Here is a 16,373-nt window from a genome sequence, read left to right on the forward strand (position 1 = left end):
GGGCATCCGTTGCTTTCTGCAAACTATCTCTTAGACGTCTTACCTTCTAAATCTGTTCCTACTACCCCATATGAGTTGTGGAATGGGCGTAAGCCCAATCTAGAACATCTCGGAGTATGGGGGTGTCCGAGCTAAATGTATTGGAAAAGGATCTGACTAAGCTGGAATCTAGGGGTGGGGTTTTAGTGTTTATAGGATACCACTAGAGAGCAACGAAAGCTTATGAATTCTATAGTCTCAGAGATCAGAAAGTGATTGTGAGCACTCATGCCACATTCTTAGAGGAAGACTATGTAATGAATCATAAGTCCAGCAGTGAGATTGCTCTAGAAGAGCTAACTTCAAGTTTCAACTTCCATTAACCGGAGAACAAGTACCAAGTGTAACAACAATTCGAGAAACTTCAACTAATACTCCAGATATTGTAGTGCCGCGCAGCAATGAGAGGGTCTCTCATGAGCCCGATAGATACATTGGTTTGAGAGAGTGCATGGATCACTATCTACATGGAACAACCCGAAGGCTATGTAGTAAAGGGCAAGGAACACATGGTTTGGAAGCTTAAGAAGGCCATTTATGGCCTCAAGCAAGCATCTAGATCATGGAACCAGTGTTTCGATCAAACTGTTCAAAAGTTTGGATTCGAAAAATGCCCTAATGAAAGCTGCGTGTATAAGAAGGTTGAAAAAGGAAATGTTGTGTTCTTAGTTTTGTATGTAGATGACATTCTTCTAATTGGAAACAATAAAAAGATGTTGTCATCAGTGCGAACTTGGTTGTCCAGCCAGTTCGAGATGAAAGATATGGGTGATGCGGGACACATTCTCGGTATCAAGGTTCTTAGGAACCGAGGTAAGAAAATGTTGTGCTTATCCCAAGAATCTTACATCGAAACGGTACTTAGACGCTTTAGCATGCAAGATGCCAAGAAAGGTTTCCTACCTTTTAGACATGGCATCCATTTATCTCAAGAGATGTGTCCTAAGACAGCATCTGAGATAGCAGAGATGAGAAGAATACCATATGCCTCGGCAGTTGGTAGTCTCATGTATGCTATGCTTTGTACTAGACCCGATATCTGCTTTGCTGTTGGCATGGTAGCAAGATATCAATCAAATCCCGGCCAAGGACATTGGACTGCCGTAAAGAACATACTCAAGTACCTTAATCGGACTAAGGACTATGTTCTAGTTTACAATGCAGCCGAGCTCTGTCCTTTAGGATATACAGATTCAGATTTTCAAGCTGATGTAGATTCGAGAAAATCAACTTCCGGATATGTGTTTACCTTAGGAGGTGGAGCTGTAATTTGGAAGAGTGTAAAGCAGAAATGCATTGCAGACTCTACCATGGAAGCCGAGTATGTAGCCGCTTCGGAGGCTGCAAAGGAGGCTGTATGGCTTAAGAACTTCCTTCTGGACTTAGGTGTGGTTACGAATATGCCCAAGAGCATCACCATTTATTGTGACAATTCTGGTGATGTGGGTTCGACTAATTCAAGACCTCAATCCGCTTTCAGTATAAGTGGGAGAATTAGACGTTAGCACATTTTTTTGTATACTCGAAAGTGTTTTGAGTATAAGTGGGAGATTGTTAGAGTTTGTATACTAGAAATCACGTTTCGAGTGATTGAATACTGTAAAACTCTTATTTTATTTTCCAATGAATAAAACAGATTATTTTTGTCATAATGTTGTTATGTTTTACATTTAATGGATGTTAATGCATGTTTAAATGTATAAGTTAACTTAACAAAGTCTAAGTCTTTGTTTTAGTAGACCGGTTGTGGGCGTCGTCCACTTTAAGGTAACACGGTCAGTTCTAAACAAAGAAAAAGATGAATTTCACAACCTAGATGGAATTTGACTATCCATCGAGAAAGGTTGCAATGTCAGTCCGCATATTTCTAAGCCTTACTGAAATAAGATGACATTGGTGTGGTATAGCACTGAACGGATCTAACAGCAAGACTTGTCCTTGGGCTATCTACTGAAAGGCGAGGTCTTGATAATATTTGTTTCTTAATCAATGTAGGTTAGCATTGAGCATACGGTATTGATTATGCATTACTTTGACTTATCAAATGGTGCGGGTTTTTCGTAACCCAATAATCCTGATATATTGGGTAGTGGTGATCAATATCTAGCGGTGCTAGGATTGCTATTATATTGAATCGTGCGCGAGGTGAGTCTCGTTTGATAATGTCCTCAAGAGGAGCGCGAAACAAGGTTTTATTATTCGGAACCTAGCTAGTTGGAGTTTGATTACTCTATGAATAATAAATAAGTGTTTCATGCTAAGTCCACTCTTGGAATTAATAAGAAGTTAATTAATTAAGTCAATAGCAGACATTAATTAATTAATGGACATTTTAATCTTAAGCGCGGGAAATGAAAGTTAAACGGAAACCCGGATTACTTGTAATTTCGGATTTGGATGGGGAGAGTTCAATATTACTTCTGTAGTGGCTGCTCGTAATATTCCAATTATAACTTATATTAAATTGTGGGTTTAATTTAATTAGTAAAAAGTAAATTGGATGAGCCCATATCCAAAACCTTCCATAGATCCCTGTCTGGGCCCAAAAGGAACTTAATATAAATAGGAAAATAAAGGAGACAGAAATAACACAATTAGAAGATTTGTGGTCTAGTACTCAAAGCATCACGTGGAGAAGAAGCTAGCCATCTTCAATTCTTTGGAGAATTAATTAGGTATTTTTCTGCTCCGTAGAAAAGCATGTTTTAGGTTTCAATATTCTTAAAGCATGATTAATTCAAGTTATGAGCATGATACATGTGATAATTACGCGAATAGGTTTTGTCTAAATAATCTGCTAAATAGATCTGATTATTATGTGATTGATTTATATGAGCGCTTCCGCTGCCAGCACCTTCAAATTCCTCATCCGTAGTATGTATCTGACTTTTCATAGTACCACAAAAATCCAAAAAATCCCCTCTATCATGAGTCATCGTATCAGTTGCCCCACAATAAAAAAGATCCACCATTTATCTTTTTCACTAGGCTTATGTTGTACAGTACATGCAATAGGCAATTTGTGCAGAATTTCAAATCTATTGGGACTGACAAACATATTATCACACAATATGGGGTCAATTTTCGAATTACTCAAAGTATGGGGGGCAGATTGGGAGGCATGGGGTATCTTATGTAATTTCTAAAAAATTGGGGGGTTGGGCATCAAATTATAAAGTGGGTTAGGTTTGCAAAAACCTAGCCCATTACCTCATGTCAAGAATGCGCCGCTGCCCCCTTCTCCTCCGATGCGGCCGGCGAACGCCACCTGCCCTACCTCATCACCTCGCCTGCCGCCGCCGCCGCGTGAGGTGTCACCATCAGCGCCTCTCCCACGGTTGGCCTCTGTTCCACCATTTTCCTCCACTCCGATGGCTAATTTCGCCTTCCCCTTTTGAGTTTCATCCCACCATTCCGGAAATCCAACTAATTTGAAGCAGGTTTCCTTGGTATGCTTGTTCATCCCGCAGTGAGAGCACCACATCTTGGTTTTGTCTGGCTTGGTTCCACCGCGGCGGTTGTTGGTGGCGGCGGGGTGTGGTGTCTGCTGATTGGGACGGGGCGGCGATGGCTGGGGTGGAAATCGTTGGTTTCGGGCTCTGAATCCGAAGCCCACTCCACTTGATGTTGGTTCTCCATTCGTCGCGCCGGTCTGGCCGGGGTTCGCCGGCAACATGATCTTTTGTCGTGTGGCCTCCCGTTTCACCCAACTGTATGCAACGTCCACTAGAGGCGTCGGGCTTTCCTTGAGGATATCTCTTCTGATTCCTTCGTATTGAGAGTTTAATCCGGCCAAAAATTTGTATAGCCTTCGTGATATGACCACGGGTGCTCGACGTCAAGGGTCCTCCCTTCGGCGTGAACCATGGGTTGATTGGGGCCCAAGGATGAAAGAGAAGACATGCCAAGGATCCAATAAAGCTAGAGGGCCTCCCGAGGGTGCAAGGAATAGAGAAGGCTCGGATTTGAGGACAAATCCTTTCCAAGAAGGGGAGGATGATACGATCATGGAGGCCGTGCATCGAGGATTTCAGCTACAGCTGGATTCAACCGAAAACCGTCCTATATAGATGATATCCGAAAGCTATGAAACTGCAACCATTGTCTTCGTCTTGAAAACGGCTTTGCGTGGGTATCTTGCACATCCCAATCGGAGTCCGAATGAGGGAGTTATGGCGGTTTTACGGAAGTCGCGCAGAGAAAACGCCCGGGCCGGGCATTTTGGCATGTGAAAAACGCCCGACCGGGCGATTATGCCGCTTTTTTAGATTTTGTGGGCCAACTTTCTATTTTTGGACCCATAGTATAAATACCTCTTGATGTCATTTCTTTTCCTTAGACTTTGATGAAATTAGATACTTGAGAGCTTTGTTTCCTCTTGGAGAGGGTTTCTATCCAATTCCTAGATTTAGGTTGCTTGAATCCATCAATTGCTAGTTCAAGCATGGGATTTCCATCAATTGCTAGTTCAAGCATGGATCAAGTAGAAGTATGCTTTGAGGTTTGTGGTTCCCTTGAAGATCTAGCCATGGATGCATGTTAGTTATGTCGTAAGTGTCATAGCTTGCTTCATCAATGACTATGTATCTCAATTTCCACCCTATCCAATGTTATTTCCTTCTTTGTTTATCTTAGCTTCCTTAATTCTTGTTGTGTTGCCTTTATTGATAAAATAGAAAACCAATTCTCACAAAAATACCTAGATCAAGCATCACAATTGGGTAAATCCTTGGGAAATGGATCACAAAATACATGGATTCACATCACTTCGTGTGTTGATGATTTCTCGATACTGACATACTCCTTAGTCGCAGCAGGTGATGGTTTTGTTCTGGCATCGGTCGGTCTCTACCCATACTCCGTGCAGGGTTCTCCAGTATGTTTCCAGATCCATGTCCCCTTGGACAATCCGATTGACTTTCTCCTCTAAGTCGTATATCAGATATGAATCCAACGTATTCTGATACGTCACAGCCAAGCTATCCCTAATTGCCTTCGCACTTTGATGATGTGCAAAATCTCCGACAATATCGATCTCCATATTGTCAACGATCCATGAAAAGACCACCAAGTCGGTCTCTTCCCACTCCAGATACTCCTTGTCTGTTGAGTTTGGGGGCGCTGGCACTCCGGTGATGTGCCTCGGCACCCTTCTGCTTTCGATGGCTACTCGCATAAGTCGAGCCCACAATGGATAATTTCTTACATTTAGCTTGAATGCTACTGTAACATTCTTGCTGGTTTTGAGTTTGATGTCGTTGGTTTTAACGTCTTCTTCTTCTCCTAACATTCTGCAGGTTTGTTGTCCGTCGCCTTCTGGTCGGGACAAGGTATATTGGCGATGATGAACTTATTTTCTGAGCCTTTGAATATCCTGCTCTGAAGCCATGTTGAATATTTATTTCATATTCAATCAAGTGTTTCATAGTGAGGAGAATACACGCCTAAATAGGTCGAGGATCATTTACATATGGTATGATTTACCCTAGCTATAAATCAGGAAAGAATAATTTACAATTAATTTGAGATCATTCTATTGTTGAGACTTGAAGATGAACGATTGATGCAGAAAGAGATCGGCAAAGAAAATAACAACACACCGGATTTTACGTGGTTCGACAAAACGTCTACGTCCACGGGAAGACTCAGTTATGGATGTATTGATCTCACACTCTCTTTGTACAGATTTGGAACAAGAAAGAAAACACTCAAGCTCTCTACAATCTACCCACAAGATTGAATCTCAAGAACTCACTATCTCACTCTTTCTTCACTCTCCTGCTTCTGTTACAAAATGATGGTGTCTCGTGTGTGATTAAGTGAGCTGGATCTAAGTAAGTAAATCCCCTTTCAATCCACGAGCAGTTATAACTAACTCCCCATGCATTCACACATGCACTCGGCTCCACGTGTACCTCACTGCGTCCAGCTCATCACACGCACCCAGCCTTGTTTATATGTGGCTCTCTTGATCACTCTGACCCCCACAATCTCCACCTTGAGCATGAGAGCCCAAACATCCCTTCTCTGATCTTCCACTTATCCTTCCAGATCACCGGGGCAACACATTCACCAACTCCAAGCAATGCTTGAGCTTAGAGTGTGGCAATGCCTTAGTTAACACATCTGCTGCATTCTCATCCGTGCTGACTCTGAGCACTTCAACCTCCCCTTTATCAATTTGATCCCTTATGAAATGAAGTCTAACATCAATATGTTTACTCCTTTCATGAAAAACTTGGTGCTTTGCTAAACAAATCGCACTATTGCTGTCACATAGCACCCTCACAACCTTCTGCTCTATCCCAAAATCTCCCAAGATCCCTCTCAACCAGACACCTTCCTTGATTGCCTCAGTCATTGCAATGTACTCGGCTTCTGTAGTAGATAGAGCCACCACTGATTGAAGTGTAGACTTCCAAGTAATAGCCGAGCCATAAAGCTTAAACACATAGCCTGTTTGGGACTTCCTACTATCCATATTTGAAGCAAAATCAGAGTCACAGAAACCAAGCAACGGTTCCCCTGATTCTTCTTCTTGCTTCTGAAAAAGAATCCCAACATTCTTGCTGCCTTTGATGTACCTCATAATCCACTTCAAAGCTAGCCAGTGATCTCTTCCATACTCCTTCATATACCTGCTAGTTACACTGATTGCATGGGCAAGATCCGGCCTAGTGCAAATCATGGAATACATAATGCTTCCCACAATATTAGAGTAAGGGATCTGCTTCATTTCTGACCTCTCTGAGTCAGTTTTAGGGACTTGATCCAAGGACAGCTTGAAATGTTGTGCCAATGGCACTGACACTTGCTTTGAGTTCTCCATCTGGAATCTCTTTACTATTCTTCCCAGATAATCTTCTTGCATCAGCCATATTTTGCCTTCATCTCTGATTCTAAGGATATCCATTCCCAATATCCTCTTGGCCTCTCCCAAATCTTTCATTTCAAACTCCTTCTTCAGTTCCTCTTTGATAGCATTTATCTCTTCCATGCTTGCAGCAGCCACAAGCATATCATCAACATAGAGCACCAAATATGCTACTGCCCTAGCTCCATCAGTTCTTATATAAACACAATTATCATAAGCAGACTTCACAAAACCAATGCTACTGAGATGAGAGTCAAATTTGATGTACCACTGCCTACTACTTTGTTTCAATCCATACAAACTTTTTTTCAAATGGCAGACTTTGTGTTCCTCCCCTGACTTGACAAAACCTTGTGGCTGCTCCATGTAGATGGTCTCAACCAAATCTCCATGTAAAAATGCAGTTTTGACATCCAATTGATGAAGCTCCCAGTTTCTTTGAACAACCACAGATAGAAGAATCCTTATGGAAGCATGCTTGACAACAGGAGAGAAAATCTCATTATAATCAATCCCTTCCTGTTGAGAATACCCTTTAGCAACCAACCTTGCCTTATATCTGATCTTGTTCCCATCTGAGACCTCCACCTTCTTCTTGAAAATCCACTTGCATCCCACAGCCCTTTGAGAACTAGGCCTATCAACTAGTACCCAGGTATGGTTCTTCATCAGTGAATCTATTTCCTCTTTCATAGCAGCATACCAGTTCTCCCACTCATTTCCTTTCATAGCCTCATGATAAGTGGCAGGCTCTGCAAACTCTATATCTTCTGCAAGACATAAAGCAAAAAATGCCATTTCATAATCTGAGAATTTTGCAGGCAACTTTCTGATCCTCCTTGACTTTTCCCTCAGTCTTGGCTCACTCTGATCAGAACTTGTCTCTTGCTCCTGAGAACTCTGCCCTTCTTCAATCTCAGGTGAATTCTGGACTGACCTTGCAGACTCCACCTCCACTGAAGCACCAGCCTTGGCCTTAACAAGGCAAGGCATATTCTCCTCATCAAAAGTAACATCCCTGCTGATGATGAGTTTTCCATTATTTGGTTCTGTGCACCAAAGCCTGAATGCCTTAGAGCCACTTTGATACCCCAGAAAAATGCACCTCAAAGCTCTGGAGTCAAGCTTCCCCTGCTTGATGTGAGCATAGGATCTGCAACCAAATGGCCTTAGCTTGGTGAAATCTGGTGGTCTTCCATACCATATGGAGTCAGGAATGCCAAAATCTATTGCTGATGAAGGACTCATGTTGATCAAGGTTGATGCAGTAGAGACCGCTTCTCCCCAGAATCTCTTATCCACCCCAGAACTTAGCAGCATACACCTTACTCTCTCCATAATTGTCCTGTTCATACGCTCTGCAATGCCATTTTGTTGAGGGTTTCTTGGAGCAGTTCTGTGTCGCTTAATACCCTTTCCTTTACAGTACTCAGTGAACTGTGATGAGAGATATTCCAATCCATTATCAGTTCTCAAACACTTGAGTGTGACCCCTTTCTCTCTTTCAACCAGTAGGTGCCATTCTTTAAAAAATTCAAAGGCCTCTGACTTCTCTTTGAGAATCTTCACCCATAGCTTTCTTGAATGATCATCTATAATAGTCATGAAATATCTACCTCCATTCATGGTGGGAGGCTGAGAAGGCCCCCAAATATCACTGTGAGCATAGTCAAGAGCAGCCATTGAAGTGTGCTTTCCTTTTGGGAATGGAAGCTTTTTGCTCTTCCCCATTCTGCACTGCTCACACTTGGACATATCAACCTCTGCATCAGAATTAATAAGGCCTTTCTTGATCAACTGATTCATTCCTTTTGTTCCCAGATGCCCCATCCTTGTATGCCACAGGTTCAGATCAGCCATGGTCCTCTCATTGGAGTTAGAGAGTCCATTAACCACTTCTGCTCTCAAGTAGTAGAGTGTCTGCCTTCTATCAGCAGTCATTATCAGCTTTGACCCCTTGTATATCAACATATGCCCATTATCTGATCTGAAGCTGAAACCTCTTGTTTCAAGAACACCTAGTGACACCAAATTCCTCTTAATTTCTGGAATGAACCTGACCTCAGAAAGTGTTATGATAGACCCATCTTTGAGCTTGAGACTTATATCTCCAATCCCTCTTATTGTGCAGACTTGATTATTCCCAAGTAAGACTGATCCAGATGTTGCTTCAAAATCTTGAAACCATTCTTTATGAGAGCTAACATGGAAGCTACATCCTGAATCAATGATCCACTTGTCATTCACAGAACCCTCAACTACATTCATGATGTGATGAGTCTCCTCAGCTTGCACCACATCTGTCGATCCTAGATCAGCTTTCTCTGCCTCTTGCTTTCTTTTCAAAGCAAAACAGTTCTTCTTGATGTGCCCCGGCTTTCCACAATGATGGCAGCTCCTAGTCTCCTTCCTTTCCTTATCAGAAAACTTCTTGTTCTGACCAGATTGTGCAGACTTTTGCTTGAATTGCTTCTTGAATTTCTTGACATTCAAGACCTCGCTAGAAGCCTCTTGTTGTGGTTGGCTCATCTTCTGAAACTCCTTGGCCTTGAGAGCGGTTTGCACCTCAAGAAACGTGATGGATTTATCACGGCCATACAGCAGAGCATCCTTCAATTGCTCATAGGAGGGAGGCAGAGCATTGAGGAGGACTATGGCTTTGTCTTCATCGGCCAATTTCACATCTACATTCTCAAGATCGTCCACAAATTTTGAGAATAGATCCAATTGCTCACTCAATGTCTTTCCTTCGGTGAATCTGTACGAATAGAGCTGCTGTTTCAAATATAGTCTATTCGCCAGAGACTTCACCATGTACAGATCTTCTAACTTTTTCCAGATCGCGCTTGCCGACGTCTCATGCGCCACCTCTCGCAGCACTTTGTCATCAAGGCTGAGGATAATTGCGCTGTGCGCCTTCTGCAAAACTTCTTGTCGCGTCGGAGCAGGCTTGTCATCCCCTTCTTCCGGTGTCAGAGCACCGGCGAGCCCTTGATGAATCAGCAATGCCTTCATCTTAATCCTCCACAGACCGAAATCAGATTTTCCGTTGAATTTCTCTGCTTCATAACGCGCCATCGCCATCAACGCCTCGAGCTTCCCACAGACGGCGCCACTTGTTGAGACTTGAAGATGAACGATTGATGCAGAAAGAGATCGGCAAAGAAAATAACAACACACCGGATTTTACGTGGTTCGACAAAACGTCTACGTCCACGGGAAGACTCAGTTATGGATGTATTGATCTCACACTCTCTTTGTACAGATTTGGAACAAGAAAGAAAACACTCAAGCTCTCTACAATCTACCCACAAGATTGAATCTCAAGAACTCACTATCTCACTCTTTCTTCACTCTCCTGCTTCTGTTACAAAATGATGGTGTCTCGTGTGTGATTAAGTGAGCTGGATCTAAGTAAGTAAATCCCCTTTCAATCCACGAGCAGTTATAACTAACTCCCCATGCATTCACACATGCACTCGGCTCCACGTGTACCTCACTGCGTCCAGCTCATCACACGCACCCAGCCTTGTTTATATGTGGCTCTCTTGATCACTCTGACCCGCTGATTAAAATATACATTATGCTCTGAATTGTGTTTCATTTTTTTGTTTTTGTTTTTGAATCATCCACCAAACTTCATAAGTTCTCTTATCAGTATTGAACTGCCGTTTATTGCACATTTGTAACGTCCCATTTCAAATATCCCGGTACCCCAAGACTCACAAATATTTGTAATTGCTATATGTAATCTAAATTCATTAGGCAACGGCGTTTATAGCCTAAATCATTTCATGACATTTATTTCATATAAATATTTATTACAGTTACACTTACAACAAATGATCACATAACTTATAATTATTATAGAATAAGGACAAAATTTATATATATTTTCAAAAAAGTTCAAAACTCGCCTTTTATATATGTATAGATCATACAAAAAATAAGAATGGAGAATAATGGGTAGTCCATGATACCTTGATCCAGTAAATCTCGCTCAGGATTGTCCCACTAAAAATAAAATATTTTTAAAAATAAAAACAATCTCATTTTTATTTTTATATTTCTATTACTTACTCTCTCTTTGTAAACTTACAAAACAACAGCGCCGGAAAACCAAATATTTCATCCTTTTCATCAAATTATTGTCACTTTCAATCTAAAAAATCTTCCAATCCCAAACTCGAGCTTGATCTCCGAGACGTTAGGCCAATTGAAAGCCTAACACAATCCCAAAGATTTTTTGTAATTATTGGCTTCGCTTACCCAATATTGAAATCACTAGAATGTATACCAACACTCGGATTTCAAATCAGGAACATAGTTCAATCAAATAAAAGTAGACATGTTTATCAAAAATGTATCGTTTTTAGTGGCACAAGAAAAACAATAATGCTATGCGGCCATAATGTGGCTGGCCACACAGTGGCATTTTAGTAAATAGATGCAAAAAGTAATATAATAAAATAATAGTTTTAGTTAGTGCTTAGGTACTTTTACTTAATCACTCTTCTCCTTTAATTTGGGAATAGATATGCATTTCACTTCATATATATATTTAAAATAAATCTCCCTCTATATTAACTACAACTCTATTTTCCAAAAATAATTATTATCAGATCTTTAAAGTCCTACATAATTAATCTTGAACTAATGAAGTGTGTACGTTTATTGCATATATTAAAATTTTCCCTTTATCACTAAGACGTTTTTTCATTTAGGGAAGTTCCACTATAGTTAAGTCAATTTTATTATATATTATAAAAAATACTCTATTTTACACTCATAATTTATTTCATGTCTTACTTTACTCTTTTTTTATTCATTTTTTTATGTTTTTTTATCTTTTACTTTATTATCTATTCCTTAGCACATTATATATTATTTTTTAAACTTTGTTCTAAAAATTAAGTATCTAAAGGAAAGGAAAGAATAACATTTACTGTAATTATTACGCCAAGATGGATACACTCTAACGGCTAACCATATAATTATAATTATATTATAACAAATTTCACTTCTAAAAATAATAATAAGAATAAGTAGTAGATAAATAAATATACTATATCAAATGAGTAATACAAATTTCTATCATGATTTAATGTTATGATTATCAAAATTACTGATTGCTATATAGCACCACGAGTTCATACATCATATTAAGAACGACTATAGTTTGATACCGTGTAGCGATAGTTAATATATTTAATTATAAATTTATATAATATATATTTATTATACGCATTAATATCAATTCCCATAATATATTATGGGGCATAAAGTGGGAAAAAGTTGAAGATCAATCAATTAAGTGGATTTAACCTTAGATTTATCAATTTAACTTAAATTGAAAAATCAATTAGAAATAAAATTGATTGATTCAAATTGATTATTGAGGACTTTTTAGATCAATTGGTAAAAATAAACGACTGGATATTCGCTCAATCAATTAGACTAAACAAATATAAATATAAATTGATACTCCGTATTAGATATTAATTATAATAATAATAATAATATATTATTATTATTATTATTATTATCATTATTTATTAATTTTTTGCTATTTTCGTAGACTTTATCGTAGTGCCATAACATTATTTTAAAATTATCATCAATTTCAAATATTAACTTTAAATTTCACTTTATTTCATTAAATTTACACTGATTTATCATACTATTAGTATTACTAATTTAATTATTAGTGCAAAACGTGACACTACCTGTACATTAAAAGGATTTAAATATTTAATGATAACATTATGTTATACAACATTTTCTTAATACTGTTAACTTTTTAAAATAAAAATCCTAAAAATAAGAAAAGAAATAGTGATAAGTATAAAGCGTTCTACATTTTATAGAAGGATAAGGAAGTTGGATGAATTAAGGGAAGGAGTAGAATAGTCTTGGAAATTTTGATACTTTTAATGTGCATTAAATGACTCAATTTTCTAAATAAAAATCTGATTATGGCCAGCCATAATGTGGCCATTTAGCATCACTCCAAGAAAAAGTGACATTTTACCAACAAGTTGTAGTGCAATTGGTAGCACGGAGTTGTGGTGACAAGTTTAAATCACGCTACCTGCTGAAAGAATTTCGACCTTAATCCGCAAATCCGATCGACCAGGATTAGTCAGATTCCGCTAAAGACAGGGATTCAGTACGGCAGTGATCGAACCAAATAAAAAAGAGAAGAAAAAGTCACATTCACATTCACATGAGTCTTCTCTTTATTCTATAATCATTTAATTAATCTTGAAAGCTCAAACTCATTTATTGAATTTGTCCATATTTAAAACAGGAATAAGAAGAGTCAGTGGGCAGTTACCGAAGAGCCTCTTATTTCAATTTTAAATGCATTCATGTCAATTGCCATTAGCATGTGTATATATATATTAACATGATATACCTCCAACATCAACCTAATAACCCATAATAATCATTGAAGATGTTGAGCGAGGGAGCAAAATCGGAATCGAGCGAGCTGATGATCCAAACTAAGCTTCCAATTCCCACCATGGCTGCCTCTCCATCGTCCTCAGCCGCACCTCCGCTTCCCTTATCGCCGCCATGGATCGAGTTGCCCGACGATTTGACGGTGAATATCCTGCAAAGGTTGGATGCTAAGGAGATAATTATGAGTGCTCAGCTAGTGTGTAGTACATGGTGGAGAGTCTGCAAGAATCCCGCCATGTGGCGCGTCATTCATCTACATTGTGCGGGTGACAAATTTGAGTTCATTTGCCTTCGTGCAGTGGATCGTAGCCAGGGACAATTGCTCGAGTTAAAGCTTTCTGGTTTTGAAGTGGATGGTGGCTGGCTACACTACGTAGCTGACCGGTACTCTTGTGCTCACTATTTTTGGTGTTTGGTTAGTTTTTGTGCTTTAATTGATGCTACCTTCTAACCTAGTTATATTTGTAACAACTTCCATGTTTGGTCCAAGGCATAAGTTGAGTGAATACTAAAAAGGCTTGCTATAAACATAGAAATTTTGGTGGTATGATTGTCAATTTCATGCTTTGAAGCAATGGATAGACCTAGAAGTTTTAAATCTAATTATATAGCCTTAGAAGAATTACTTTTGTGATTGCAAACCAACTTCTTGGAAATGTATTTAATTGAAATTGAGATAATACTTAACTACTTTTGAATTTATATATTTCTATATGTTTCAAAATGAATTTCATTGAGTAACAATAGCACTTTCTATTAACGTATTTGATGAATTATAAATATGCTAAATTATCTTGTTGAAAATAGATTTTCTCATTTTGCTATTTCTTTGCTTCTTCCTCTATGCTCATTATTTATCTTGTTTACTCACATTTCATTGTGGATGTGGAGAAAAGCTTTATAAAATCTTATCATTGTTGCTTTGGTTCCCTTGCTTTCGTTTTACAAGTTTCCTCTGGTTTTTGGTGTTGATATTCTTTTCCCATTCTTCTTTCCCCCATTCAACAGATCAAGTCAGCTACGATGCCTTACAGTTGATGTTTTTCGTAGAATAGAGAGTAGTGTTTTGACTGTGGCGATAAAAAAGCTTACACAATTGGAAGAGTTGCATCTTTCTTTGATGGATCCATCCCTCAGTCCCGATGATTTTGAAAGCATTGGCATCTCTTGCCCCATGTTAAAATCATTTGCATATAATGGTGGTCAATGGGAATTTACAGAGTATGTGGTAGCCATTGGAAAAAACATGCCTAACTTGCGCCATCTCAGACTTTTTTCATATTGTATTGGAAACCAGGGGCTGGAAGCGATTCTCGATGGCTGCCCCAACCTAGAATTGCTTCATCTTCAGCGATGCTCCGGTCTTGATCTACAAGGGGGTCTAGGCAAAAGATGTTCTGACCGAATAAAAGATCTGATTCTCGATTCTGAGCCTTCTCAATCTGAATGTGATCAGGTGGATTATGATTGGTATAACGACAATGAATCAACAGCTTCTGACTCTGATCATAGTGGTTATGCATATGTTCCTGATTTTATTTAGGATTGAAGATTTTGATGGTTCTTACTATTTGTTTTGAAAATGCTGAGATTTTGATTCTTCACTTTTATGTTAGGTTGGTGAAGGATGATGCTACTATTTTTTTACAAATGGTTTAGTTTGCACCATATTTGGAGTTTGTTTTTCCAGTACTTTACATCTATCTCAACTCGCCTCTGTGAATATTCAAGGTGTTTGATTTTGTATTTTAAATAAAAGATCTTTCTATTATTGATGCCCCCGAGCCTCTTGACTTGTATATCTTCCTTGCTAGGCGACTTATATGACGATAGTGATTATGAATATGAAATAAATGAATGGTACGAGGATTGAAGATTTTCATGGTTCTTACTAGTTGTCTTGAAAATTCTAAGATTTTATATTTTAGGTTGGTGAAGGATGATGCTACTTTATTTTTTTCAAGTGGTTTTAGTTGGAACTATACTTGGAGTTAGTTTTACCAGCCATTTACATCTAATGGTTATTCATATTTGGAGTTTGTATTTACAGCCATTTAGTGATAATTTTACATCTCCCCTCTGAGAAAACCTCTACTTGTTGATAATTTTTTTTTTCAATAAATAGTGAAAAAACAGTCAGGCTCCAAAATCAAAATTAATCAAATTTACAATTTCTACTCCTCTATCGAGAATAAAAACTTTTGAAATGACATGTGTTTTATTGTGAAATTGATAAATATTTCAATTTCAGAAAAACGAATCGAAAAGGAAAAAGTTATAAATTTTTAGAGAACAGAGGGCGTATTGATATTAAATCGAGTACAATTAGATGTAACTAATTTTGCAATTACTGAATTAATCTCAATTTAGATCACCAAATGATTGTGAATTCGCAATTAATTTAAGTGTCATTAACCCTAAAAAAGATTACTCCATTAATTTCCCATTGTATGTTGATTAAGAAAGCGAGTATCATGAAAACTCTAGTTAACAAAAAATCGAAGATGTTCGCTTCTTCCTCCTCAGCCGCACCACCATCGCCGCCATAGACCGAACTGCCTGATGATTTGACAATGAATATTATGTAAAGGCCGCGTATTGAAGATATGATGAACTGCCTGATGATTCAATCTCTTGAGAAAAAGAAGGGGTCTTATAGAAGACAAGACTTGGTGGCTAAGTAAGTTATATTTTAGATTTTATCTATTTCCTATTTAATAGAATTTATAGATGGAAAATATTAGTATTTAATTATTTTTCCTTTTACCAAATTAAGTTTTCCTTTTTTGTCTAGTTTTTCTTTAAATTTAGGATTTTTCCTTGTATGTATAAAGCTTCTTTGTTAAGCTAAAAAGACAGATTTTGCGTAATAATTTTACATTGAGTTTAATACTCTTAAATTCTCAATTCATCGAGTTTTTTAGCAGTGAAAACAATTACTCCTAAAAAAAAAAACTCAATGAAAAGTCAATTCATACGTATGGAGAATACTATC

At 38.3% G+C, this 16,373-nt stretch overlaps 2 protein-coding genes across 2 annotated transcripts in view; both read left to right on the top strand.

Annotated features, from left to right (window-relative positions):
• The window catches only part of LOC125195468 (protein BREAST CANCER SUSCEPTIBILITY 1 homolog), a 2,802-nt gene extending 2,440 nt beyond the window's left edge, over window positions 1–362 (top strand). The window contains exon 8 of the mRNA XM_048093615.1: window positions 207–362. Within this exon, the coding sequence (XP_047949572.1) occupies window positions 207–362 (156 nt within the window). The remainder of the gene's footprint in view (window positions 1–206) is intronic.
• A 13,008-nt stretch (window positions 363–13,370) lies between these two features.
• LOC125195469 (putative F-box/LRR-repeat protein 23) lies at window positions 13,371–14,921 on the top strand. Its single transcript, XM_048093616.1, has 2 exons — window positions 13,371–13,762; window positions 14,387–14,921. The coding sequence occupies exons 1-2, from the start codon at window positions 13,371–13,373 to the stop codon at window positions 14,919–14,921; spliced, it is 927 nt and encodes a 308-aa protein (XP_047949573.1).
• Window positions 14,922–16,373: the final 1,452 nt, after the last annotated feature.

The sequence above is a fragment of the Salvia hispanica genome, chromosome 6, assembly GCF_023119035.1.
Source record: "Salvia hispanica cultivar TCC Black 2014 chromosome 6, UniMelb_Shisp_WGS_1.0, whole genome shotgun sequence".
NCBI classification, from domain to species: domain Eukaryota; kingdom Viridiplantae; phylum Streptophyta; class Magnoliopsida; order Lamiales; family Lamiaceae; genus Salvia; species Salvia hispanica.